This window comes from Podarcis gaigeae (genome assembly GCF_964106915.1).
Source record: "Podarcis gaigeae genome assembly, chromosome: 13".
Lineage (NCBI taxonomy): Eukaryota > Metazoa > Chordata > Lepidosauria > Squamata > Lacertidae > Podarcis > Podarcis gaigeae.
Genome location: NC_139689.1, coordinates 40652017 through 40677661, shown reverse-complemented (window position 1 = coordinate 40677661; position 25645 = coordinate 40652017). Strand labels below are relative to the sequence as shown.

At 46.8% G+C, this 25645-nt stretch overlaps 2 protein-coding genes and 1 long non-coding RNA gene across 5 annotated transcripts in view; 2 read left to right on the top strand and 1 right to left on the bottom strand.

Moving 5' to 3' along the window:
* Positions 1–229: 229 nt before the first annotated feature.
* Positions 230–16167, top strand: GOSR2 (golgi SNAP receptor complex member 2). Of its 2 annotated transcripts, XM_083709947.1 has the most exons (6): positions 230–356; positions 7137–7201; positions 9437–9545; positions 11238–11370; positions 11822–11962; positions 15450–16167. In XM_083709947.1, the coding sequence occupies exons 1-6, from the start codon at positions 328–330 to the stop codon at positions 15609–15611; spliced, it is 639 nt and encodes a 212-aa protein (XP_083566073.1). In that variant the 5' UTR covers positions 230–327; the 3' UTR covers positions 15612–16167. The 2 variants fall into 2 exon arrangements, with proteins under 2 accessions (XP_083566073.1, XP_083566074.1); XM_083709948.1 differs by lacking the exon at positions 11822–11962.
* Positions 12229–15431, bottom strand: LOC310830281. Its single transcript, XR_014557535.1, has 3 exons — positions 14678–15431; positions 12554–14012; positions 12229–12521 (listed from the first exon to the last, which is right to left on the bottom strand). It is a non-coding gene; the product is annotated as an uncharacterized lncRNA (long non-coding RNA).
* Positions 16128–25645, top strand: part of LOC310830059 (la-related protein 6-like) — a 34280-nt gene continuing 24762 nt past the window's right edge. For both annotated transcript variants that reach the window (XM_083709538.1, XM_083709539.1), the window contains exon 1: positions 16128–16222. The gene's annotated coding sequence lies outside the window, so the exon portion shown is untranslated. The remainder of the gene's footprint in view (positions 16223–25645) is intronic.

Below are 25645 nucleotides of genomic sequence, written 5' to 3'. Positions count from 1 at the left end.
GCACGATTGCAAACTGACATCAACTATGTGTGGTGGTGATGGGAGAGGCAGCTTAAATCCAAAACCCCGGCTTAGGAAAGCGCAGCGACTTGATTTGATAAAAATCATCCCGGCTGCCTCTTCCGCCAGCTCCGCCCCGCTCTCCGCCTCCCGCCTCCTTTCTCTGCACCAGTTGCTCAGGCGCCGGCAGGGGCAGGCGGCGCCGAGCGGGTGACGTCACAGGCGGGGTCCTTCGGCAAGCCGGAAACCGGAAGCGCCGGTGTAGGGACCGGGTGACGTGTTAAAGAGTGGGAGCTGTGTGGGAGCCCAGTCAGCCGAGCGGCAGCCATGGAGGCGCTTTACCACCAGACCAACAAGTGCGTGTGCGGGGCGGGAACTTGCAGTAGTTATAATAATAATAATAGTAATAGGCCCTGAGCCCGGCCTTGGCTGGGGAGGGCGGGGTATAAATAAAAATTATAATTATTATTATTAATAACCAGGGTACCTCGTTCTCGGGAGGGAAGGCGGCGGCGGGGCGGAGGTGTTTCAATAAATGGGGGGAAACCGAGGGAGAGCCGTGGGGTGGAGGGAGGTTTCAGTGGGGTGGGGGAGGGGGAGGGGGAGGGGAGTGGTAGCCATGGTAATGTGACGAAGGGCAGGAATATTCCAGTTCATACTCTGCATTTATATGCCCCCCCCCCCGTTCGTATATGTGAATCGTAGCAACAGCCCTGCTCTACTAGGTCAGCACTGAGTATATCAAGGAGGAGGGGCTGAGTGGAAGGCCACGTAAGTAAAAAGTCTGTGGCAGTTTGAACGAAGTGTAACCTGGTTCTGGTGCCTGCCTGCCTGCCTACCCACTGAAAGATCTTTGCACAACATCTCTGAATCATTTGCCTGACAGTGTTTGAAACCCAGCCAGATGGGTGGGGTATAAATAATAAATTATTATTATTATTATTATTAGCACATTGCCTGTTATATTGGGGGGGGGGTAGCCTTGGCGCCTTCGTCACTGATTCTCGGCCGAACAGCAAAGGCAGTGGTAGAAACTTTTGATAAGCAGGGTGGGTGGGGGTGCGTCTGTTTGCACCATCAAAAAAGTTATCCTGCTAGCAGAAGCTAGAGTGGCCAGTAGTTCTTCTTTGTAGCAGTTGGCCAGATGTAATGATACAGAGCAGCATTCAAATGCACTGGAGTTTCACGCCCATCTGTCCCTCAAGAGGATTTGCTTCCTGTCATGAGATCTGCTGCATAGGCACTTGTTGAGATTATTTTTTAGGGAGAGGACCTAAAAAAGTTTTGCCGCACTGCCATGGCAAAAAATATAAACTGCTGCTGCGTAACCCCGAGCACCATGTCACCCTCTATCTCTGTCGCACAGAGGTGCCAGAACACACCAGAGATGTGACGGAGCTCAGTTCCGGTGAGTTCCGGCTGAAAAAACGTCCTGGGCATTATTATTCCCACCCCATTTTGTTACGTTTGTCTCACTATGCTGTTCCACAGAGCCTTTGGGTCAGATGGCGTAAGTTTTAGCATAATGTGGCTCATCATTGTAATCTCGTTCAGCAGCTAAATCCCACTGGGTAGGCCTCCAGTTTCAATTCAGAAATAAGAAGTTTTGAAAACACAGCCCTGGGTGGGGGAGATTGTGAACAGCAGGATGGGGATAAATAATTGGGGGCATGTTGGGAGGGAAGCAAGAACAGGAAAGAATAAGGATGATGATTCTTTGTGTAGGGATAGAAGCAGTGTGAAGCTTGGGAAGCAGGCTGAGTATCCATGTTGGGAAGAAGGGAGGAAACAGTCATTGATATGGGACACCAAAGGGTAACATCAGGTGGCAAGGACAGAGGTTCACAAACAGGGACTATTTGTGCCTGAAATCAGCACCAGTAAATTTGTGGATACACTTGGGGCTCTGGAGGGTAGAAGAAAAGGGAGATCACCACCTTAGTGACTGTCCCAAGGGCTGCTGTTGGAAATCTTTCCTTCTCCACCTACTATGAGAGACTTCATAACTGAGAAGGGGAGTAAGTAGACCTGGTAGCAGGAGTCAGGTGATTGTTTACCATTGTTTACTGTGTAATCTTATTCCTGTCTACTCAGAGGTAAGTCTCATTGAGTTGTATGGGTCTTACACTCAGAGAAATGGGGATAAGAAATGTGCAGAGGGCTTCTCACTTGTATCTTGTTCATCCTTGTAACAACTCAAAGGTCATCCATTTGGATACTGGGCAACCGAGACTGAAACTAAGAGCGATTGCTTTGCCATTAAAATCAAAGACTGAGCTGTACTTTGATTCCCCAGATTTACATGTGTCCAGACTCTGTTCTCTAGGTACTGGGTCACAGTGGATTACCCCCTCCCCCCAGCCATAGACACATTCCTTTTGTATTGTGTATGGCTTTGAGTAGTAGCTGTGTTCTGACAAACTCAACTCTGGCCTGGGTGGAAGGGATGGCTTTCAGATTTTTGAAATCCTGAGTGTTAAACACAGTGCCTCTTTAAAACAGACTCTTCTTTGTCATCACCCTTCTAATCCGAGAGTGATTCTTTGCCATAATGGGTTGCCAATATTTTTGAACCCATGGGCAACTTTGGAATCTTGGGCACCACTTCTTCGGCTTCTCTTTCTTGCCCCAGACTGAGTAAGCACACACAGAATCTTTGATCTTCCAAGGGGTCTGGATAAAAGCTGGAACCAGTGGAACTAACATGGCTCCTCTTGAATTTGCATGATATTCACAGCATCCTCCAAAATCCACCATTATATTAAAGTTTAAAGTAGTGCAACACACAGTATGAATACGGAGCTGGTGTTTGTCCACCACAGACCCACGGCATGGATCTTCATGATTTTTGCCTGGGATGTTAAAACCGTCAACAAACCACGGAGTACATTTGTGGATAAAACGGTCTCCTATCACTTGGTGGTGATTTTCAGGAGAAATATGAGGATCTATAAGAACTCATGCATGTTGAATCCCTGTTGTATCATGGTGGTGCTAGAAAGCACCAGATATGTGACTTTTATATTTTGGTCAGTGGAGATGGATTTGATGATGATTAGGGAATGAGGGGAACTCATAAGAAAAGTATGCAATTTCAAAAGTATCTGTTTTACTGGATCCAACGTTTATGTGTGCATCTGTAACAGCGAAACCAGATGCCTTCATCTGCCCCAGCTGCAATAAAACATGTCTCTCCCATGTTGGTCTGTACAGCCACAGCAGCTGCTGTATCTTTCCAACGGTTTGACTTCATCTCTGATGGTGCATTCTTCCATTGTCTCTTGAGGCAGATGGATGCCAGCAATATATGCCTTCTCCCTCTCTGTCTCCATTCCCTTTCTCTCTTTGGTTACTTGCTTCTTGTTCCCTTTTACCTCAGACACTTTATATTCTGTTAAGCTGCTGATCTGAGCTTGAAAACTATATATCATGCTGAAAGAGGAAGTAGGAAAGAGCATTACACTTCCATCTTCTTCTTTAACAACTCTGTAGTTTTCAGTGGGTTGGGGGAGATAACAACCCATGGCACTTCATGACAAAGTGGGGTGTTCAGGGCTTCGTGAGTGCCAGGGGAAGACCTCAAGGGTGCCGTTATGCCCATGGGCACCATGTTGGCGAGTGCAGTTCCACCCTGTTTCTACAGTCTAGCACTGAACTTTGTAGCCAAGTCCTACATTCCTGCATCTTACACTGTTTAATCTTTAAAGCTTTAAAAACCATACACCTTGACAATCTGATGAAAAGAACATTACATGCCCTTATGGTGTTTTTCTTTTTTAAAAAATGTCCAGAGCTAGTCATGGACATACCATGTGCTCAGTTTTGGCATGTGCTCAGATGTTGAGTTGGCATGTTCTTGAAAACCTTCCAAACGTTAAAACATTAAGCAAGGTTGTGAAGACTTCAGAGGTTGCTGAAGCTGTTGTCACGCTTGTTTCCTCACCTGGTGGAGCCTGTTTGTGTTGACTAAAATGAAAATGAGCTAAAGATAGTTGAGTAAATCATAAAGAGTTGGACTGAAGGCCATCTCATTCAATTCTCTGTCCCAAACCAGCAGAAACCAACAGATCCAGGGGTAGCCAAGTGGGTGCTGTCCAGATGTTGACGTCGTTGGACTCTCAGCAGCCCTGACCATTGGCCATGCTGACTGGGGCTGATGGGAGATGGCATCCAGCAACTGGGGCTTCCCCTGAATCAGTCCTTGATCCCTTCTAGGCTCTAGTGATAGTTGGCTGGGATGATTTCTAAGAAGGTGCTTGCAAAGTGAATGGCTCTCTGTGGCATTGCTAGTGCCAACAGTGTGATGCGGCAGCTAAAAAAGCCAATGCAATTCTGGGCTGCATCAATAGGAGTATAGCATCTAGATCAAGGGAAGTAATAGTGCCACTGTATTCTGCTCTGGGACACAGGTGGCGCTGTGGGTTAAAGCCTCAGCGCCTAGGACTTGCCGATTGAAAGGTCGGCGGTTCGAATCCCTGCGGCGGGGTGCGCTCCCGCTGCTCGATCCCAGCGCCTGCCAACCTAGCAGTTCGAAAGCACCTCCGGGTGCAAGTAGATAAATAGGGACCGCTTACCAGCAGGAAGGTAAACGGCGTTTCCGTGTGCAGCTCTGGCTCGCCAGATGCAGCTTTGTCACGCTGGCCACGTGACCCGGAAGTGTCTCCGGACAGTGCTGGCCCCTGGCCTCTTAAGTGAGATGGGCGCACAACCCCAGAGTCTGTCAAGACTGGCCCGTACGGGCAGGGGTACCTTTACCTTTATTCTGCTCTGGTCAGACCTCACCTGGAGTACTGTGTCCAGTTCTGGGCACCACAGTTCAAGAAGGACACTGACAAACTGGAACGTGTCCAGAGGAGGGCAACCAAAATGGTCAAAGGCCTGGAAACGATGCCTTATGAGGAACGGCTAAGGGAGCTGGGCATGTTTAGCCTGGAGAAGAGGAGGGTAAGGGGTGATAGGATAGCCATGTTCAAATACATAAAAGGATGTCACATAGAGGAGGGAGAAAGGTTGTTTTCTGCTGCTCCAGAGAAGCGGACACGGAGCAATGGATCCAAACTACAAGAAAGAAGATTCCACCTAAACATTAGGAAGAACTTCCTGACAGTAAGAGCTGTTCGACAGTGGAATTTGCTGCCAAGGAGTGTGGTGGAGTCTCCTTCTTTGGAGGTCTTTAAGCAGAGGCTTGACAACCATATGTCAGGAGTGCTCTGATGGTGTTTCCTGCTTGGCAGGGGGTTGGACTCAATGGCCCTTGTGGTCTCTTCCAACTCTATGATTCTAGTGTTGCAGCCTTTCTGTCTTGCCCATCAGACTCTAGCACACCTGAGCTGCTTCTCTTTGTCAGATGCTGAATCTCATGATCCCCCCCTTTTATTGACCCCTGCTTTTAGTCATTCTCTTGGTGTGCTCAAGTGATTTTTCTGCCACGCATCCGTTTCCAGGAGGTGCCCGTGGGGCAGAGCATTCTTCCCCTCCTTGCCCTACCTGATCTCCCACGTCCTGTTGCCTTTTCTCTGCCTCTGGCCTGATATCCTCAGTCTGTTTCCAAAACAGGTTTTCTAGTTGGCAGGGCTGAGCCATTCCCACTCTTTGTTTTGGAGGAGGTCCCAAAGAGAAATGCCAGATAATCACGGCGAGATACCCCAGCTTTTAACTTTCTTGTTTATAGAGTGGCTCAAGTGCTACAGTGTTCATTCAGAATTTGGATGCTCCTTTAGCCAATGGAAAGAGATTTCGAACCAACTATGCATCTGGAAACTTTCTACTGCCTTAAATACATTGAGGTTTCATTCATATAGCATATTTATTTGACGAACACATAGAAAAGAAGGTCAAAATAGGCTGTGTTAATTTTACATGCTACATAAATATAATAGCCAAAATATGGTTGAACTGAAATATTCGGGCGCGCGGGGGGGGGGGGGGGGAGTCAATAAAACACATTGAATGTGTTTTAAAATGTTAGTTTCCAAGTCAGACTTTGAATTTGTTTGAAGTTATCTTCAATTTAATTCTTGTAAATATATTAAGACAATTCAAAGGTGTACAATTCTGTTCAGATTTTAGGGGGGGGGGGCAGAATGATGGTATAGAATGGTTAGCATATTAAATTCTCAGCATGCTTGTGTCCACAAATATAGATGCTTCCCCAAAGATAGTCACCTGAAAATAGCTAATTACAGATTTGATTTTAGGTTGGACTGGTATGATAGCCTTTCCAATTGACTGATTTGACAGATATTTTATCAGTTTGTTACGTTGCAGCCTAATTTTTGAAGCAGTGCATTTCTAAAAATGGAAAGAAGTTCATGCGAACCCCGCATTGTCAGCAAGACTGCATAAATTTGTGGCCTTTAAAAAAACCAAAACCGTTCCCCCACACCCATGCCAGTCATTTCTGCTGTAAGAAGAGAAGTGCGATCTTTTGCAAATATTCCCTCTCTGGTCACCTGGAGGCAAGTTTTGCCACAAGTGATGAGGCAGATTGCTTTTTGTATTTCTGCTTTTGCCTGTGTCCTTGTTGCCTTGTAAATATTTCAGAGAATACAGTGAAACCTTGGTTCTCGAGCGCCTTGGTATTCAAACATTTCGGCTCCCGAACGCCAAAAACCCAGATGTAAGTTTTCCAGTTTTCAACCGTTTTTCAGAAGCCAAATGTCCGATGCGGTTGTCAGCTAGGGTTTCTGGGGCGTCTGTGCCAACCGGAAGCCACGCCTTGGTTTTCGAACGTTTCGGAAGTCAAACGGACTTCTGGAACGGATTACGTTCGAGAACCAAGGTACCACTGTATATGAGAAATGTTAAGGAAATCTGTTCTGCAAAGTATGAGATTACATACTGCCAGGATGGCCATCATAGTACCTTGTGGCTGTGGATGTTGTCGGACTCCCATCATCTCCAGCCTGCACTGTCAGGGATGATGGGAGTTGTAGTCCCACAACATGTGGAGAACATGAGGCTGGCTCCCCTTGACTTGCACAGTATTTTTACTGTTATACCAAGGGTTTTACTTCAATATTCTGATTGCTCTGAGCACTGATGATTCATTTCTGCCGTGTGTTTGCCTTCTTGGGAAATCCTCCTTTTCTGCCGGAAGCCTTGTGGCTGACTAGAGCTTTTCTTCTTTTCATCAGGCAGGTCCATGAGGTCCAGTCATACATGGGACGCCTTGAGACATCAGACAAGCAGTCAGTCCACTGTGAGTAATTAATAGAAGAGGGTAACCTCACCGTTGGCTTGGCCAGTGCTCCCTGACCTGTGTTTCCAATATGTGTCCTATTGAAACCATTAATATGTTTTTGACCTTTAGGTGGCGTGATGGGTCTGTGCATCTGGCTGTTAGCCAGAAGGTTGGAAGTTCAAGCCCACCCAGGGACAGCTGTGGGTGGGATTCCTGCGTTGCAGGGGGTTGAAATAGATGGCCTTCTGGGTCCCTTCTGACTTACAATTCTCTGATTCCATTTTGCTGTACAGTGGTACCTCGGGTCACAGACGCTTCAGGTTACAGACTCTGCTAACCCAGAAATAGTACCTCGGGTTAAGAACTTTGCTTCAGGATGAGAACAGAAATTGTGTGGTGGCAGCGGGAGTGGGAGGCCCCATTAGCTAAAGTGGTGCTTCAGGTTAAGAACAGTTTCAGGTTAAGAATGGACCTCCGGAACGAATGAAGTTCTTGGCCCGAGGAACCACTGTACTGAGTGAAGGGTAGGATATGGGGAAAGCCGTGGGTGGTAGATTTTTTATATCCTCATTAGCCCAGTGGTGTAAATTTCCTTTTGGAAAGGCACTTCAACATACAAATAATTGCAAAAAAAGAGATGTGGCTGGCAGGTCACATTTTAGAAGAAGCATTCTTCTATGACTAGGGTGGGTAACATGTGGCCCTCCAGATGTTATTGGACCACAGCTCCTTTATCATTGGCCATCCTGGCTGGGGCTGATGGGAGTTGGAGTCCAACAAACTTGAGAGAAACCACACTGAAATATACCGCAGTTAGTACATGACCCCTGTACGGCTCTCTCACGTGCCCCTACAGGCTGGCCCAAATTGTTGGAGAGGTTTGAACCCCATGTTGGGCAAAAGATTGCTGTATGGCAGGGGCTTGAACTAGCTGTCTGTTGTGGTGCCTTCCAGTTCTATGATTTTATAATCAACTTTGGTGATAGTGCTCTAAAATGCAAAGATTCTGGCTAACATTTTATCAGGATTGTGGAAAACATACAAGAGAGTTGTTGTTAGTAATAATAATAATAATAATAATAATAATAGCAGCTTTTTTAGCAGAGCTTGCTTTATTATCTTGGTTTATGTGTCCAAAGAGGGAATTAAAATGTAAATTTAAAGGCTTGATAAAGCGTCCTCTGGTAGCAGTAGTCAGTAACACAAAGGTGACTCGGGCACTTGAACGATTTGGATACCACTGCCTAGCTAAGAAACTTTTGGACCGTTGTAATTTCCGAGAAGATTATACACAGTATCAGAATCCTGCAGCGAAAAAAGAACCCACAGGTGGTTATTTCTCACAAATACATCTCATATGTTGGCAGCAAGAATATTTGCTGCCAACAGCAGCAGAAATTTGGACAGCATGAATCTCTGGCTATATAAATATATATATTATATATATATATACAGTGGTGCCTCGCAAGACGAAAATAATCCGTTCCGCGATTCTCTTCGTCTAGCGGTTTTTTTGTCTTGCGAAGCAAGCCCATTGACAGCTTAGCGGATTAGTGCTACAGCGGTCTAGCAGCTTCTAGCGATCAGCTGTTAAGTGGCTTATCAGCGGATCAGCTGTTTAGCGGCTTAGGAAAAGGGGGGAAAAGCGAAAAAAAACCGTGGGGACTCGCAAGATTTTTTCGTCTTGTGAAGCAACTCCATAGGGAAATTCGTTTTGCGAAGCGCCTCCAAAACGGAAAACCCTTTCGTCTAGCGGGTTTTCCGTCTTTCGAGGCGTTCGTCTTGCGGGGCACCACTGTGTGTGTGTGTGTGTGTGTGTGTGTGTGTGTGTGTGTGTATATATATATATATATATATAATGTCCTGCCCCCCACCAAAATGTATGTGTATTTGCCCATCGGGCCCTAAATAGAGGGGATTTGTTCCTTGTTTTGTTGCTTTATTTTCCATAACATACTCAAAACAAACGTTTGCAATACCGCTACTGGTGAACGGCAAAGTGTTTTCCACATGCTGAAGTGGCAGGGCATTCCTCACACTCCCTGGCCCGATGATTGTGGTGGGCACCTTCTCCACCTAGTTTCATGATGGGTGGCACTAGGAATATAAACACCTTCCACTTTCTCTGGTAGAAATCTCCCATTTCACACAGCGTGGCAAAGCGTGGCAAGAAGGTATTGTGCTGGTTAAAACAGCGAGTGTCCATCTGGCCCTGATGTTTCTTACCTCCCCCCCCCCCATCTCCTCTTTCAGTGGTGGAAAACGAAATCCAGGCGCGAATAGACAGGATCTTCAGCAACTTGGAACGGTTGGAAATCTTTTGTAACAAGGAGCCTCCTAGCAAGCGGCAGAACGCCAAGCTGTGAGTTACCTTCTTCCTCGCCCTCCCAAACTACTTCTTGTGTCTTGGGACATATATTAGTGCAGCCTTCTGACCTGTCCTTGGGGCAAGTTGTGGTTGCTGTGGTTGCTGTTGTTGTTGTGATGGTACTGCATTGCTTGCTGCCTTCCATATGGGATAGAAGGTGCAGGGCAATAAATTTATTATTACGAACGAATTAGGCTATGTGGCAGGCTTTTCTCTTTCTTATGCTTGTGAATGTTTTCTTAATTGCACCGATTTCCAAAAGAACTTGAAGGCAGCTTAAAATCGAGCTCTTAAGGAAAGAAACCTGCTGATACAGGAAGCCTTCGGGCGGTATGGGAAAGAGACTTGGGGATCATAATTGCAGGTCATACATGGCAATCAGTTTGGCACAACCCAACCCTACGAACAATCTCTGCTCGTCTTCAGGAGGCCTCACTTAAAATTATATTTCGCTGGCACTAGACTCGCCTAGCCAAAATAAACACTAGCATTTCTCCTCTTGCTGGTAACGCTGCAGAGTGATAGGTTCATATTTTCATGCTTGGTGGAGTTGCATGATAGCATGCTCCTTTTAGGAAAAGCTGTTTCCTATTATTTCCAAAATTACACAGCAATTCCTTCCACCCAATTCAGTTCTTGCCTTATTCTCATTAGACTCAGATGTAAACAATAGCCTTAAATGCAGAGATTTAGTGTGGATTTTTTTCTTCCTATTATCAGCAACCTGATTCACAATAGCCTGATGCTGGAAACAACCCATAGAAATCCCCATTGAAATCTGGGTAAATAATATTTGGAATAATGTAGCTCTATCGTAATGCTTCACTTGTCACAGAAAGGTAATTAAAGGCACTTCAAGGACAGACACTTTTGGCGAGACTTGGCTTCCTTTCTTTTCCTTTATAAATAAGACTGAAGATACTTTTATTCCACCTACAGAACAAGATTCTCCGTGGAGACTACAGTGGTACCTCGCAAGACGAATGCCTTTTAAGACGAGTTTTTCGTTTTTTGAGTTGCTTCGCAAGACAGATTTCCCTATGGGCTTGCTTCGAAAGACGTAAACGTCTTGAGAGTTTGTTTCCTTTTTCTTGCAAGTTTGTTTCCTTTTTCTTAAAACCGTGCATTCACTTCGAGGAGCAACTCATAGCATGTGGTGTGGTAGCCTTTTTTGAGGTTTTTGAAGACTTTGGTGATTTTTGAAGCTTTTCCAAAGTCCGTGCTTTGCAAGACAAAAAAATCGCAAGACGAAAAAACTCGCAGAACGAATTATTTTCGTCTTGCGAGGCACCACTGTATATTTGAATTGATAATGGATAAATAAATGTACAGTTGTACCTTGGATCCTGAACGCCTTGGTACTGAGACATTTTAGACTGTGGAACGCTGCAAACCCAGAAGTGAGCGTTCCGGTTTGCGAACGTTCTTTGGAACCCGAACGTCTGACGTGGCTTCCGATTGGCTGCAGGAGCTTCCTGTAGCCAATCAGATGCCGTGCTTTGGTTTCCCGAGCAGATTCCATTTGACTTCCAAGGTACGACTGTACGTATTGCTTGTGTACTGCATATGAAACTTAATAATAATGTACCGTAGGACAAGTTACTGTAGCTAGACGTTGTTCTTGTATTTACATGAAAATCAAAGCTCATGGCTTTCTTCCGCCTTTCTGTGACTTGTCGTTCTCAGACGAGTTGACCAGCTGAAATACGACATCCAGCACCTGCAAACAGCGTTGAGGAACTTCCAGCACCGGCGCTACGCACGGGAGCAGCAAGAGAGGCAGCGGGAGGAGCTTCTGGCCCGAACATTCACCACTAACGTATGTCCTCCCGTAAAACCAGTGGATTTGTGCTAATATTCGACTCCCTCCCGTGTCCCAATGTTCATCTATTTAACAGCTGTCGTTCTCAAATCAGGTTTTTTTGGGTGGCAAGAAATCATGGGGTTTAGCGCTTAAGGAGATCAGCAACGATGTCCATACTCACACGAGGCAACTTTCCCACCACTGCCAATCTTCTCCTGCAATACATGGGGAGTTTTCTTAGTCTTTGAGGACACATGGAGCGGCAGCTCGATTTTGTGGCAGTCACACTTATGTGGAAAATGTAAGGGCAGAAAGTTTGAACTTCACTGCTGCAGAATAATGCTGATTCTTTTTTTTTAAAAAAAACCCCAAAACATGGGCTTTTGTTGACACCCTTGTCCTTCTGGGTTCAGAGTGCCAAGGAACGATAACCAACATGCTTCCCTCCCCTCCTCCCCCTTTGCAGGATTCTGACACCACCATTCCGATTGATGAAACCTTGCAGCATAACGAGTCCCTCCAAAATGCTCACCGTGGCATGGACGATCTCATTGGCAGCGGGACCAGCATTCTGCAGGGCCTGAGGGATCAGAGAATGACATTAAAGGTGGGCATAGGATGGGACCTTCAGCTTTTTAAAAGATATTTATATATATGGGGAATAGGCACCCACTTTTTCTTCTCCCCCCTCTTTTAATTCTAATAACTTTCCAGAATTCTGAAAAGTAAAACTAAGGTGCAGGTTCTTTTCATTCTCGCCCTCTGTGTCTCTTCTCCAACTTCTCCTCAGTCACCCTGTCACTCCTCTGTTGTTCCTCCCCCCCCCCCCCCGGACGTTTGACGGTCTATTGACCCTGTGCCGCCACTGCGATTTCTTTTTCCGCTGCCCCCACCCCGTATCTCACGGGGACACACGGAGTCCAGTCAGTTGTTAACATAAACAAATTATCAAATTTATTTTTAAATGCAGGAACAAGCTTATGGTTTCAGTTAATTGTTCTTTTGTCAGTTTCTTATTCTTAGTTCCTAACAGCTCCAAACAGATTATTCCAACTATCTATCTGACTCCACCTAACAATTCCTCTCACTCTCTCACAATACAACTCTACCAACCCACTGCCTATTCCTCCCTCATCCTTCTTCAACTCCCCAACCTCAGCCCTCAACTCAACTCATCTCAATTTTCAAAATCTTCCACTCTTAACTTTTACTCCCCCCTTGCATTCTCACTGGCCAATCACATCCCACCTATTTTAACCCTTTCCTTATGACTCATCCTAGGAGGCAAACTCTTCCCCTTTTGAAACCGCCACCGCTGTAGCTGTACTCAAGGCTTTGGGATACACCCAAATTCCACATGTTGCGAATGTAGCATTAATTCAACCTGTCAGGGTTTCTTGTAGCTTCGTTGTGCCCTGCTGCAAATTTGGACAGAGTTTTGCAAATTTACTCCTGGATAAGAAGCTCTGAGTATCGGTCCAGGGAGGGAGCAAAGCCTGGGTGGTGGAGAAAATATTTTGTATGCAGAAGGTCCCAGGTTCAGGAACCTTGGCTCCACCTGTTAAAAGGGTCTTCCTGAGACCATGGGGCAAGCAGACGGTAAAAGGCTAAGCTGGATAATTCATTTGTTCCTGGTATAAGGCAGCTTCTTGTGAATTAAAAGAGAATCTGAAGGTTGCCTATCCTACCCAAAACCTTTTCCTGAATCAGGATCCTCCATGCCAGCGGTTCCTAAAAAGAGCAAGACTATTTGCATATGAGGTTTCCCCTACCTTCCCTCTTCTCATTGGCCCACCGTTCCTTCACTCCACTGTTTGCCCTCCTCCTCCTCTAGCTATCCTGGCTCTGGTCTCCTTCCGCCCTTCAACCAGTCATTCTGCCTCCTTGCATCTCCATCACTTTCTATGCTCGGGGTCTTCTTCCTAACTCTCTGGCCTGTTCTCTGGGCACCCCACTATCAATGGCATGCAGTTTCTGGGGTCCCTAAGCCACGCCGGGTGCTATTGTCTCCCCAGCCGCCACTCCCTGCCGTGCAGAGGTTAAAAGCTCAAGTGTCCTCGGTAGCCGCTGACGTAAATGCCGTTTCCGAACCCGTGCCTGTTTTTATTCCAACCCCAGCCCTTTTCCTCTGGAAGAAGCAGGCTGGGTGTGGTAGGCTTGAGCCACCGGGCAACCCCTGATATTCCTGCCAAGCTAGAGAAACCGCTTCCCTGCGCTGCCCTGGCCCCACTTGGAACACAGCTGTCCAAACACCCGCTCCAGCAGTCTCTCGCCTCTTAAGGCGTTACAGGATGTGACCTTGCAGGCTTGAATGTTCATTTTGGAGTGATGTCATCCTGGAAATGAACTGTAGCCTTTTAGCATCCCGTTGGTAATCATATCGGATCAGATGAGCATGTCGACGTGGCTCTCCCTAGATGGAAGCTCACAGGTTGAATATTCCTAGATGGAAATGTGGAATGCTCCTTTTCAGAGTTCTGGGGTGAGGATTCTCATTCTTTGTGTAGTTGCATCTCAGTAGGCAACACAGAGGTATCACATTTCTTGGCTCTCCTCTCGCTGTTCCCCTACACAACGACACGCCTTTGCTGCTGTTCTTGGAGCCACTCCTGATTTTTCCATCACACCAATTGTGGTACTGCTCCAGGACAGATTCCCTGTGGAAAAGGAAGCATCGGGGTTACATGAGTCTGCAGCATAATTCTGGCTTCCTAAGGGAGGACCTCAGTGAAGTGAAAGCCTTCACCAAACACAGTTTTAAAAGTGAAATACAGTGGTACCTTGGAACTCGAACAGCTCTGTTCTTGAACATTTCGGCTCCCGAACGCCAAAAACCCAGAAGTGCTCTGGTTTTCTAACGTTCCTCAGAACACGAATGTCCAACACTGTTTCCGTTGTGCAAAAACCTAGCTGCCGGCCAATCGGAAGCCATGCTTCAGAACTCTAAACGTTTCAGAAGTTGAACAGTGTTCCGAAATGGATTACGTTCGAGTTCCGATGTACCACTGCATATATATGCAGTGGTACCTCAGTTCCCAAACTCCTCCGTTGTCGTATGTTTTGGTTCTCGAATGCTTCTGTTTTCTAACTTTTTTTGGAACTCAAACATGAGCCGCAGCTTCCGCTGAGTGCAAGAAGCTCTTGCAACCAATGGGAGGCCGTGCCTTAGTTTTTGAACCTTTTCGAAGCTAAACGGGCTTCTGGAACAGATTACAATTGAGAACTGAGGTACCACTGTATATGGAATTTGGCCACCAGAGCTTTCTTTTTTAAAAAAGGCATTCTCCACTGCGGCATTTTGTTCCATATCCCCCTGGCCTACCTGTGATTTCTGACTCCTGGTGAAGGGAGGAGCCATATACCTTTGTTTGTTACTGTGCTGATTCTGATTGGTGGAAGGCCTTTCCTCCTCCTGCTTCCTGGTCCTATCAGAGCACAGGTAAAACATGCATGGAGAAGCAGGTGGGTGATAGCCATGGGACAGGTTGTGCTTTCCTGGTGAGAGCTGTGCCTCTCTAGCACTGACCTTCCAGCATATGGGCCATGACCCACAACCCTGTTGCCACCCAGCCTAAGATGCTTTGTGAGAGCACTGGTGCTGCCATTTTAAAAAACAACAACAGTATGTCCATTTGTCTAAAATGAAGTGTCTGTGGAAAGGAAACTGCTAAATCAAACAGAGGGTTCCATATTCCCCCTTCCTCCCCCCAAAAATTAAGTGTTGAAAGTATGGTTTTGGGATGGCATGGTAAACCTAACCAACTTCTGAGAACAGAAGATCGGCAGGGGAGGATGGAGGCAGAGGAAAGGAGATGGGAAGGTGGAGTGGGCCCTGCAATTCAGAGGGAAGTGGAAAGCAAGTCCTTGTTCTGTAAAAGCTCATTCTGCTTGGACAGCCACCTGTCATGGATGCTTTAGCTGAGATTCCTGCATTGCAGGGGGTTGGACTAGAGGACCATGTGGGGCCCTTCCAATTCTACAATTCTGTGATTCTCAGTAAACAACATCTGACTGTGGAAGATGCCGAGGCCATTCAGGGAGTCTGCCTGTTTGTTTCCTTAACGTTGCCGCATCTCTCTCTCACACACCTTCAGGGCACCCAGAAGAAAATCCTGGATGTTGTAAACATGCTTGGCTTATCCAACACAGTCATGCGCCTCACTGAGAAACGTGCCTTCCAGGATAAGTACTTCATGATCGGAGGCATGATTGTGACCTGCGTGCTCATGTTCCTCGTGGTGCAGTACCTGACGTGAGCGGCGAGAGAACTTCTCAGTGGACTGTGATGGACTGACTGCCTTTCTTCATAGACTCCCAACGTAATGGCGAACCTCCTGCCTTCTGGACTGGTCATGTACTCTCCTTACGGCATCATGAGATGGCTCAGATTCAGCTTACGTGGACTCGGGCGCTTGGTCTGAAGGGGTTCTTACAAAGCCACACGGTGCCGAGACGTGATGTAATTCTTCAGCCAGGTGGTGGGCTGTCTCTCTGTGCCCCACGCAGGCTCAGCGAACATTGGCATGCGGTTGTCATGTGCTGCTCACAGGAGCGGTGCACATTCATGTGGTCACAGAAGCCCTGTGCAATCGTGACGGAACCTAAGAATACTGCACGACTGTGCAGTCCGTGGAACTGCAGACCCACTTGGTGTTCTTGCGAACCAGGTTACATACATGAACGTTGTGGTCAGTTGAGCGGTTTTGATTTATTTTACCTTTATATAGTCCCAGGATGCAAGGAGAGTATTGTCCTGCCATGGCTGAAACAAGTAGAAATCTTCATGGGCCAAAAAGATCTTCTTTTTTGGAAGCTGTGTGCCTGCCTCTTATTTAGAATAAGCAGATCCTGAAGGCTAGACAGCAAGGTAACTCATTTTTGAACAATAGTAAAATATTCAGGGTAATGGATGGCAGCTGTCACCCTCCACTTTGCAGAAGCTAGCTCTTAGTGCAAAAGTTTTGGGGCAGAACTGCCGACTCAGTAGGTACGTTTCTACGGGGACATCCTGGCTGCCAATGGAAGTATAATATATTTGCAAAGATACTTGCAAAAGGCACTTATAAAATAAGGTTTTATCACAATCAGGGCCATTGGGTCAGTTCACAAATAATAGGCTGTAGCATGTACCCTGCACAACAGCAAAGTATATGAGAGTCTCAGTTTTTAATTTTAAAAGTTTCTAGTCTTCATGGGTACAAGTGGAGGCTTACAAAGATGAAGCCGGGCTTTAATGACTCTCGAGATTACGATGGCAATGCCATAAATTGTGTTGAATATGATTGGCTGACTCACATTGTAACCTGCCCCCATCTCCAAATATCTCATTTTATTTTATTTTTATTAAATTTACATACCACCCTATACTCAGGGTAATTCACAGAATAAAATCAAGATATAAAACCACAAAATACATAATAAAAACAACAACCCAGTAGCTGCCCCAAAAAACCACATATTAGAGGGGCATAGGATGTAAATCAGATCAACCAAAGGCCTGGTTAAAAAGGAATGTTTCTCATGAATGCTTTTGTTTCTTTGCGCAACAGGAAAAGGCAAAAACTGGAAGCTGGGCAGTAGTACTCTGTCTGCTTATAGTTAAAGTAAAGGTAAAGGGACCCCCGACCATTAGGTCCAGTCGTAACCGACTCTGGTATTGGCCGAGGGAGCCGGCGTACAGCTTCCGGGTCATGTGGCCAGCATCTGCTTCTGGCGAACCAGAGCAGCACACAGAAACGCCGTTTACCTTCCCACCAGAGAGGTACCTATTTATCTACTTGCACTTGGACGTGCTTTCGAACTGCCAGGTTGGCAGGAGCAGGGAACAAGCAACGGGAGCTCACCCCGTCGCGGGGATTTGAACCACCGACCTTCTGATCGGCAAGCCCTAGGCTCTGTGGTTTAGACCACAGCGCCACCCCTGCTTATAGGTATGTAGCGATATTACCCCACCTTGCAGCCAGCAAAGCTGGCTCTGTAAACTGCAGGAGACCTGAGGGAAGGCTGTGCCACGTGCTCAGGTTTGATCACATCGCTGAACAGTTGACACATTCTCTTCTGGTTGCAGATTCCCATACTTACAGGCCGTGCTGCACCTAATCGCTGTGTTATCAGGGGTTGCAGCCTGGAGCATTTTCTGCCCCTGCCAAATGCATTAGTACAACAGCAGCTTTTTGCCTTGCGCTGAAATAAACATTGTAGTGTCACGTAGGAGTCGCTATCTGGGCCCCGTTCCTTTATAATCCCGTATTTGATTCTTGCTCCATTCAAACTGATATCAACAGTGTTTGATTTGGTACAAGCAGATTAAAAACGGCTCCAAAATAGCCAGGGTAAACATTCAACTTAGCTGCGGTTTCTTCACTCTACTCCTTTTCCCCCACTCTGGCCTGCCTTGCCTACCCTTTTCCTCTTCAAACTGAAGTGCCTTTCCTTCCCTCTTTGGAAAATCAGGTGCTGTGTTTAAGAGGAGATCTATAGTTGAGCAGTTTTCTAGGCATCTGTAGATGTGCTGTTATATCACATTTTTTTCTTTTTAAGGTAGAATTCCAAGAGAGTTTGTGTACGCGTGTTTTTTGTTTAAATAGGCATTTACTGTATTTTTTCGCTCCATAAGGCGCACCTAGTTTTTAGAGGGGGAAATCAAGAAAAAAAACCTTATTCCCCCCCCCCAGCACCAAAGAGCAAAGAAGCCAAGATGGATCCTGCTCGCTGCCTTGGCTTTTGCTATAGCCGTGCTCAGCCTCTCCCAGCTGGAGAGGTTGCACGAGGCTTCCATGGCTAAAGAGAAGGGGCTGTGCGCAGCTATGGCAATACCCCCACCTCCTGCAAAAGCCCACAGGAGCCACACACCCTTTAAGGAGCACGCGGCTCCTGCGGGCTTTTCTACGAGGAGGGAGAAGGGGCTGACTGGCCGCGTCAGTCCCTTTTCCCTCCTGGGGAAAAGCCCGCAAGAGCCGCATGGAGCTTGTGCGCGGCTCTTGGGGGCTTTTCCTGCCTGCCTCCCCCCTGCAATCACTCCATAAGACGCACACACATTTCCCCTTACTTTTTAGGAGGGAAAAAGTGTGTCTTATGGAGCGAAAAATACGGTAACTCTTGTAGGTTTCAGGGAGATGCAGGAGGGACATCATGAGAGCAAATGAGCAATTAGCACTAAATAATCAGAGTCCAGCAATCTGGCCTTCTCCGCTTGGATGCCAAACTTCCTAAGCACCCAGTTCCATTCATTCCTTTTTCCCCAACCCCTGGTTACGTGCAACTGAGTAAAAGTGGCTGTTACAGTGATGTTATAGAACCATGGTTCCCAATTGGTGGTCCACGGACCCCAGGGGTTTCACATACCCTCCCGGGGGAGGGGAGGGTCCGGGGCACCATTCACGTGACAAAAACTACCACAGAGATACCAGCATTTTCAAAAGTAGGGGGTCCATGGCTTGGCTTTTGAAAAAACAGGGGATCTACAGTACTTGGATAATTGGGAACCACTGTTATATGTTCATGAACATTCACAGCGTTGAGAGTTATAATCTGGAGTGACTTAATGCAAGTGCATCAAAAGAACACGAGTGGAGCTGGAAAAAAAATCTTTTCAAAGCCTTATGATGGGAAAGGAAGAGATGGAAATTCTAATCTGCACCCAGTGGAATTATGTGTGCCCAAGGTGGGAAAGGGGTCCAGTCGCCACAAAGTCCAGCACCGTAACTCCCCCTTACCCACCCTTCGCTCTCCTGATCTGCTTAATACCATCCACGATTATGATGTTCCGTAGGCCCCAAGGTAAAGGTGCTACAGAAAGTATCCCTGCAAAGCAAATGGCAACAGGTGGCTCAAGTGAGCGAGCCATTCCTTTCCACACTTCAGCCAATGGCAACCATCCACCCAAGTTGGCAAGTGGCCAATGTGACAGTCTTTCTAGCCAGTTATCCCAAGGAACGTGCTGGAGAGATGCTTCCTTGAGCTGGCGGGACCACAGTTCAGACGCCAGGTTTGAAATCCCAGCATATCCTTAGTGAATGTATCCGGTCCCGGCTTGCCCCTAATAATCTTAATTCTATAGGTGCTGCAGGGATTTCTGGGAGCAAAGAGAAGGGATCCATAGGGCAAGTGGTTAATTATTTCCCTGTTTGGCACTGTGCCGTCGGCCTTCCAGGCTGTTGACGCCATGGAACCAAAGTTTATCGTGTGTAGTTTTAGGTTCAAGGGATTGAGAGCACAAAAGCGGGGGACACCCTTCTCTTTATGCTGGCTAAACACACTTGTGTTGGAGATAAAACTTCCCTGTGTTATCTTGTTTCCTCTTCAATCGACTTGCTGCCGCCGGACTTAGAGATGTTTAAGAGCCCTGAAGTCTTTTTGCAAGCAAGGCTCACCCTCTAGTGGTGGTAAATGCATTTTTCACCTTTTAAAAATGTTCAGGTTTTGCCTTCCCACTTCCAAAGGAATTTTAAGCAAACCATGTAGCCGCTATCCCATGGGTAGGCAGACAAAGGCCCAGGGGCTGGATCTGGCCCAATTGCCTTCTAAATCCGGCCCGCGGACAGTCCGGGAATCAGCGTGTTTTTACATGAGTAGAATGTGTGCTTTTATTTAAAATGCATCTCTGGGTTATTTGTGGGGCATAGGAGTTTGTTCACCGCCCCCCAAAAATATAGTCCATCCCCCCACAAGGTCTGAGGGACAGTGGTCCGGCCCCCTGCTGAAAAAGTTTGCTGACCCCATATCCTTTAATTCACTGGCAAATTATGCAAACTCCAGGCTCCTCTGGTGGTGAACTGAAAACCTCTCACCTGGCTTGTGTACTCCAGTACAGTACAGTGGTACCTCGGGTTACAGATGCTTCAGGATACAGACTCCGCTAACCCAGAAATAAGACCTCGGGTTAATAACTTTGCTTCAGGATGAGAACAGAAATTGTGTGGTGGTAGCGGGAGGCCCCATTAGCTAAAGTGGTACCTCAGGTTAAGAACGGTTTCAGGTTAAGAATGGACCTCCGGAATGAATTAAGTTCTTAACTCGAGGTACCACTGTACATGAATAACCTTTTTAAAAAGCTGTTGACAACACACAATCCCTCCTTCAAAATCAGACAATGTTGGTGCCTTGGGCTGGGACACAGCCTCAGTGGTGTGGGTTGGAGGAGAGGGCTTGCTCTACACACACACACACACACACACACACACAGCCACCCACTTTTCTCCTCCAACATCACCCCCTTGAGCCAGGCAGCGGGCACATGCTTTTGCAAACCAGGATAGATGAAAGAGCAGCCTTTCTGCCTATTGTGATTTGCTACCAAGCCCAAAGCTCAAAAATGGTGTTTCATCAAACCTTACTGCAGATCGGCAGGTTGTCTTGGGTGCAGAGAGGCCCAGACCTTGTCCGACTTTTGAGGTCTCTAGCCAGAATAGAATGGAAGGGAAAGGGAAAGGGAAAGGGGAAAGGGAAAGGGAAGGGAAGAATAAGGCACCTCCCTCCAAAAAAGGCAAAATATAATTTGAATATTTATTTTAAAATGAATGCTCTTGGAGCCTTTTTCTGTTTTATTGAGGCAAAATCTAGCTTTTGTGCAACTCCGCAGTCCACGCTGCACCAAACCACATCTCTAACGTGCTTAAATTGGCCGCTCTTAGCTGAGAGTGAGGATGCCACATTTTGGCTGGCCCAATGTGCATAACCACAAGTTGGGTCTATATCTGAGCACCGCCTCTGAGCTTGAGGCCCAGGTCAAACAGCTCTCCTGCAGCCCCTCCCAATGTAGAAATATTTGGAAGATTGGTGGTAGGAACAGAAGAGCTGTGATGCAGAAGACCAAGGCAGTTTCCTCCCCTCTTTTTTATTTAAACTTTTGAGTTTCCATGGAAGCTTCAACCAACCACCTTAGCTTTGCATTTTACGAAGCTAACCAGTGGAGGCTGGTCCATTAGGGCAGATGGGGCACTTCCCCACCAACCTCTGCCAGCCCACAACCAGTGTTGTCTGCTTCCTCTCCTTCCTTAGTCTTAGTGTTGCCCTTGCAGAACTCAGCTGGAAAGCGGAATGGAGCAAAGCTGGAATGAGTCTGCTCTGCCTGCCTGTGGCTCTGGCGCCACCTACTGTTGGGCTCCCTGGATTCTTGCCAGTGCCAATGGACACAAGCCGCCACTGCTAAGCACTGGGCAACAACTGTTCACTGCAGAATGCAGTGTGTTTTGAGTCACCAAAGTCTCCAACTGAGGGCAAAGGCCAGGTGCTTTTTTTATTATTAAAAAGGTTTATAGTGAAGATTTTCTTGTGCTACAAAACAAACGGGAAAGTGCATCTTTCGTCTCCGCTTTCAGCTTACAGAGTCATTTTCCGCAGTTCGTTTTCATGGAGTGAGAAACACTTTTGTCATATACATCTTGTGATTGGGAGAAAAGAGCACTGGCTGGAAAGGGAGCAGGTAGACCGCTGGTTTGCTAGTGAAACTGAATTACTGTGTCGTGAAATGATGCATGTCTAAAAAGTGTCATCAACACGAACAGTTTGGAAAGCTGTGCACAAACCAAGGTACGACTGTATCAAAATACACGAGAGTGGCAGTTTGGAAAGGGTCTGGCCCCCTTTCCTCAGATACTTCTGAGAAAAGCAGCCATATTCCAAAAGCACATGTGCCACTCAGGTAAACTCTACATGTATATTTATATTGGACATCCATCCTGGAGCGCAGCACGTCAGATGAGAAGTAGCCTTGAGTAGCCTTGCTTTGTAGAAAGATAATAATAATAATAATAATAATAATAATAATAATAATAATAATAATAATAATAATAATGATAATGATAATAATTTATTATTTATACTTCGCCCATCTGGCTGGGTTTCCCTAGCTACTCTGGGTGGCTCCCAACAGAATATTAATAATAATGATGATAATAAAGCGATCAAACATTTGAAAAAAAATGGCTTCTCTTAGGGCTTTGGTGCATTTGGTTTCTTGAAATGTAATCGTCTTGCCAGATCTGACAAATGGGTTCTTCTAGCACCCAGGCATGTTAGCCGAACGATGAGAATCTCGCACAGTGGCGTAGTGGGGGTGCGGGGGGGGGGCCGGCCGCACCAGGCGCAACATCTGGAGGTTAGGGGGCGCAAATCCATGGGTTAGGGGGCGCAAATTACTTGCCTTGCCCCGGGTGCTGACAACCCACGCTACGCCACTGATTTCGCATGTGGGTCATGGCGGTGATGACTGCTCCTTGCTGTTTGATCCCAACATATTCTTGCTGGAGGCTGCTGGCTGTGGATGCGAAGGTTCTGCATGGGTATTGATAAGCCAGGACAGCTATCAGCATAAGCCTGCTTCCTGTGAATTTGAGTCATTCGGTTCTGGGACGAGACGGCTTCATTTCCTTGACTTTCCTGAAGAGCCCAGGAGAGGGCAGTCATGTTCTAGTTGTGTTGGCCCATGTTTGCTGCAAGAGTATTTAGGAGAGCTAATGACTCCTGCTGCGTTGGCCTCTTTGAGCAAGGTTTTGTCCAGGGGTGACTCACAATTCTCATTCCCAGGATTAAGAAAAGCCAAGTTTCTTTCTCTTTTTTTTCATAGTTTTCCCATGAGCCCAGCAGGAATGGCTCCCTTGAGAATGAATTAGAAAAAAATCAAGTGATCAAACAATTGTGCTGAAATCAATAGTACGTGTGGCTCTTCATATGCCTCTTCCTTATACTGATTGGTGGCCCATGTAGCCTTGTAGTGCACAGTCTTGGGCACAAATCAATCCCAGCTCTTCATTCTTTAAAGGAAAATGGGGTTGAATCTGGGACTTTGTACAAGCAAGGGCCATATTTCATCACTGAGCTATGGCTCTTCTATTTCATAAAATCAAGTTGGAAGGGGTCCCAAGGGTCATCTAGTCCAACCCCCTGCAAGGCAGGAATCTCAGCTGAAGCATCCATGACAGATGGCCACACAACCTCTGCTTGAAAACCTCCAAGGAAGGAGCGTCCACAACCTCCCAAGGGAGACCGTTCCACTGCCAAATAGCTCTTACTGAATGACCACCGAGGCTTGTCTGAAACTTACATTTATCTTCAGGCTTGGGAGAGGACCTCCGAAATTAAATGAGTGGAAAGTGGGGCCCTTTTCAAGGATGGCATCTTGCATCTGAGAAGCTTGCTTGGCACCAAGTTCAATGGTACATCAGAACTGGGTGAAGACTTTCTTTTTTTAATCCAGGCATTCCAGCTTATTTCTTTTACGGGTTTTAGCTGAGCATTCATACTTCCAGAGGTTTTTAAGCTACATTTTTTTAGTATCCTTAGTTATATTTTGATTTTCATTGTACTTCAGATGTGAACCATGCTGAGATTGTTAATGGAAGGGAAGGCACACATTTCCCCCCCAAAATAAGCAAGTTCTTTAGACTGAGTTTGTCTTGACCAGCTAAGGGAGCCTGAACCATTGTGATCCAACTATGAAGGTCACCTCTCCTCTTCCTCAACAGTGGCGGCTGACATTCCTCATACAAGACACAGCTTTCATTGCTGTGAAACCAGAGTCAGGGCAGAGCCTTCAGAGCTTTCTTCAGTGCAGTATATCTCTAAGGTTTGCCTACAATCCTCTAGATCATTCGATGCTAGGTGGGGTTTTTTGGGTCTATGTGTAAAGTCCTGGTATCCAGCTAGATTTGCTGGAGGTTCCCTTTTAGTGGGTATTGCGAGCACTCAGATCAAGGATGCTTGCAAAGGTAGGGCCATAGAGATCTAGTAAAGGTAAAGGGACCCCTGACCATTAGGTCCAGTTGTGGCCGATTCTGGGGCTGCGGCGCTCATCTCACTTTATTGGCCGAGGGAGCCGGCGTACAGCTTCCGGATCATGTGGCCAGCATGACTAAGCCGCTTCTGGCGAACCAGTGCAGCGCATGGAAATGCCGTTTACCTTCCCGCCCAAGCGGTACCTATTTATCTACTTGCACTTGTGCTTTCGAACTGCTAGGCTGGCAGGAGCAGGGACCGAGTAATGGGAGCTCACCCCGTCACAGGGATTCGAACCGCCGACCTTCTGATCGGCAAGTCCTAGACTCTGTGGTTTAACCCACAGCGCCACCTGCATCCCTTGTGGGGCATAGGAACTCGTTAATTCCCCACCCCCCAAAAAAATATAGTTCAGGCCCCCACAAGGTCTGAGGGACAGTGGACCGACCCCCTGCTGAAAAGGTTTGCTGACTCCTGGTCATGGACTGGCTAGCACCCCTCCCTTCTCTCTGCCCCACAGGAAGTTTCTGGAAATCTGGAGGTGGGGAGCAGCAGGGCCTTTGTGAACATTTGCTAGGAACACAGTCAAAGGCTCAGACCTTTGGAGAGAGCAAGAGAGGAGGACAAGTGGGGAGAATACATGCTTCAACTTCTCCCTAACATCTCTGAGTAGGGAGTTCCCCTGCTTAAGGTTGCTGGAGAATCTGCTGCCAGTCTGAGCAGTTAAACCCCTGTGTTGCAAATAATTATCAGTAATATCCAAGGCAACACGGTGACCAAGTACAACAATGCGATGTCAATATAAACTCTTTATATAATCTATACAGATCATTGAACAGTATGAAATATGCACTCTCTGCAAAACCAAATAAACAGAGATCTTATAAATCTCTGAGCAGGGCAGAATTAGGCATGAAGAATCTGTGCCCTGACTCGCTATAAGGATGCTGGTTATTTTCTGCCCCCATCCCCAGTAAGCAAAGGGAAATGGGGGGGGGCATGGTTAGGGGGCTTAAAAGGCCCCTTTTGGTCAATCGAGGGGTATATGACTAACAGCCCAAAAAGATAATTGGTTGTGGGCTGGATTTAGCCCACGGGCCACCAGTAGCCCTAAGCAGATGATGCAAAGCATTTGGGTGGGTATGAAAAAAGGCCAATAAAGGGAAGCTTAACTAGCAATGCAAGGGAATGCGTGGATGGTTGATAATGAACCCTTTTGTCTTGCAAAGATGCCAAGGCAGCTGCTAGCTGGCTCCGATGCAAAACCCCAGACTGGAGGAAGAGCCTGCATCTGACTCATCTAGACAAACTGTAATTAGCAAAGTCCACGGTGGGCTTGGAGCAGCGCCTCCCTCCCTCCCCTCTCTCTCTCTCCCAGAGCTGCGTGGGCTGCAGTCTCGTTGAGAGCGAGGTGGAAGGTGTCTCATTTCAGCACCTGGACAGCTCCCAATTCCCATCTGATGCTGAGAGCCTGCCTCAGGAGGGACTGGTGGAACTGCACTTTTGGGGATGGAGCGGGAAGCTTTTCCTTTTTAGGGAGCACATTGTCAAGTAAAACAATAAAAATACTTGACCA

Excerpts from the sequence above, each read along its gene's own strand:
- GOSR2 (XM_083709947.1), top strand. The coding sequence starts at position 328 with ATGGAGGCGCTTTACCACCAGACCAACAA. Across the intron at positions 7,202-9,436 it reads AGACAAGCAGTCAGTCCACT|TGGTGGAAAACGAAATCCAG; the intron begins GTGAGTAATTAA and ends CTCCTCTTTCAG. Across the intron at positions 11,963-15,449 it reads ATCAGAGAATGACATTAAAG|GGCACCCAGAAGAAAATCCT; the intron begins GTGGGCATAGGA and ends ACACACCTTCAG.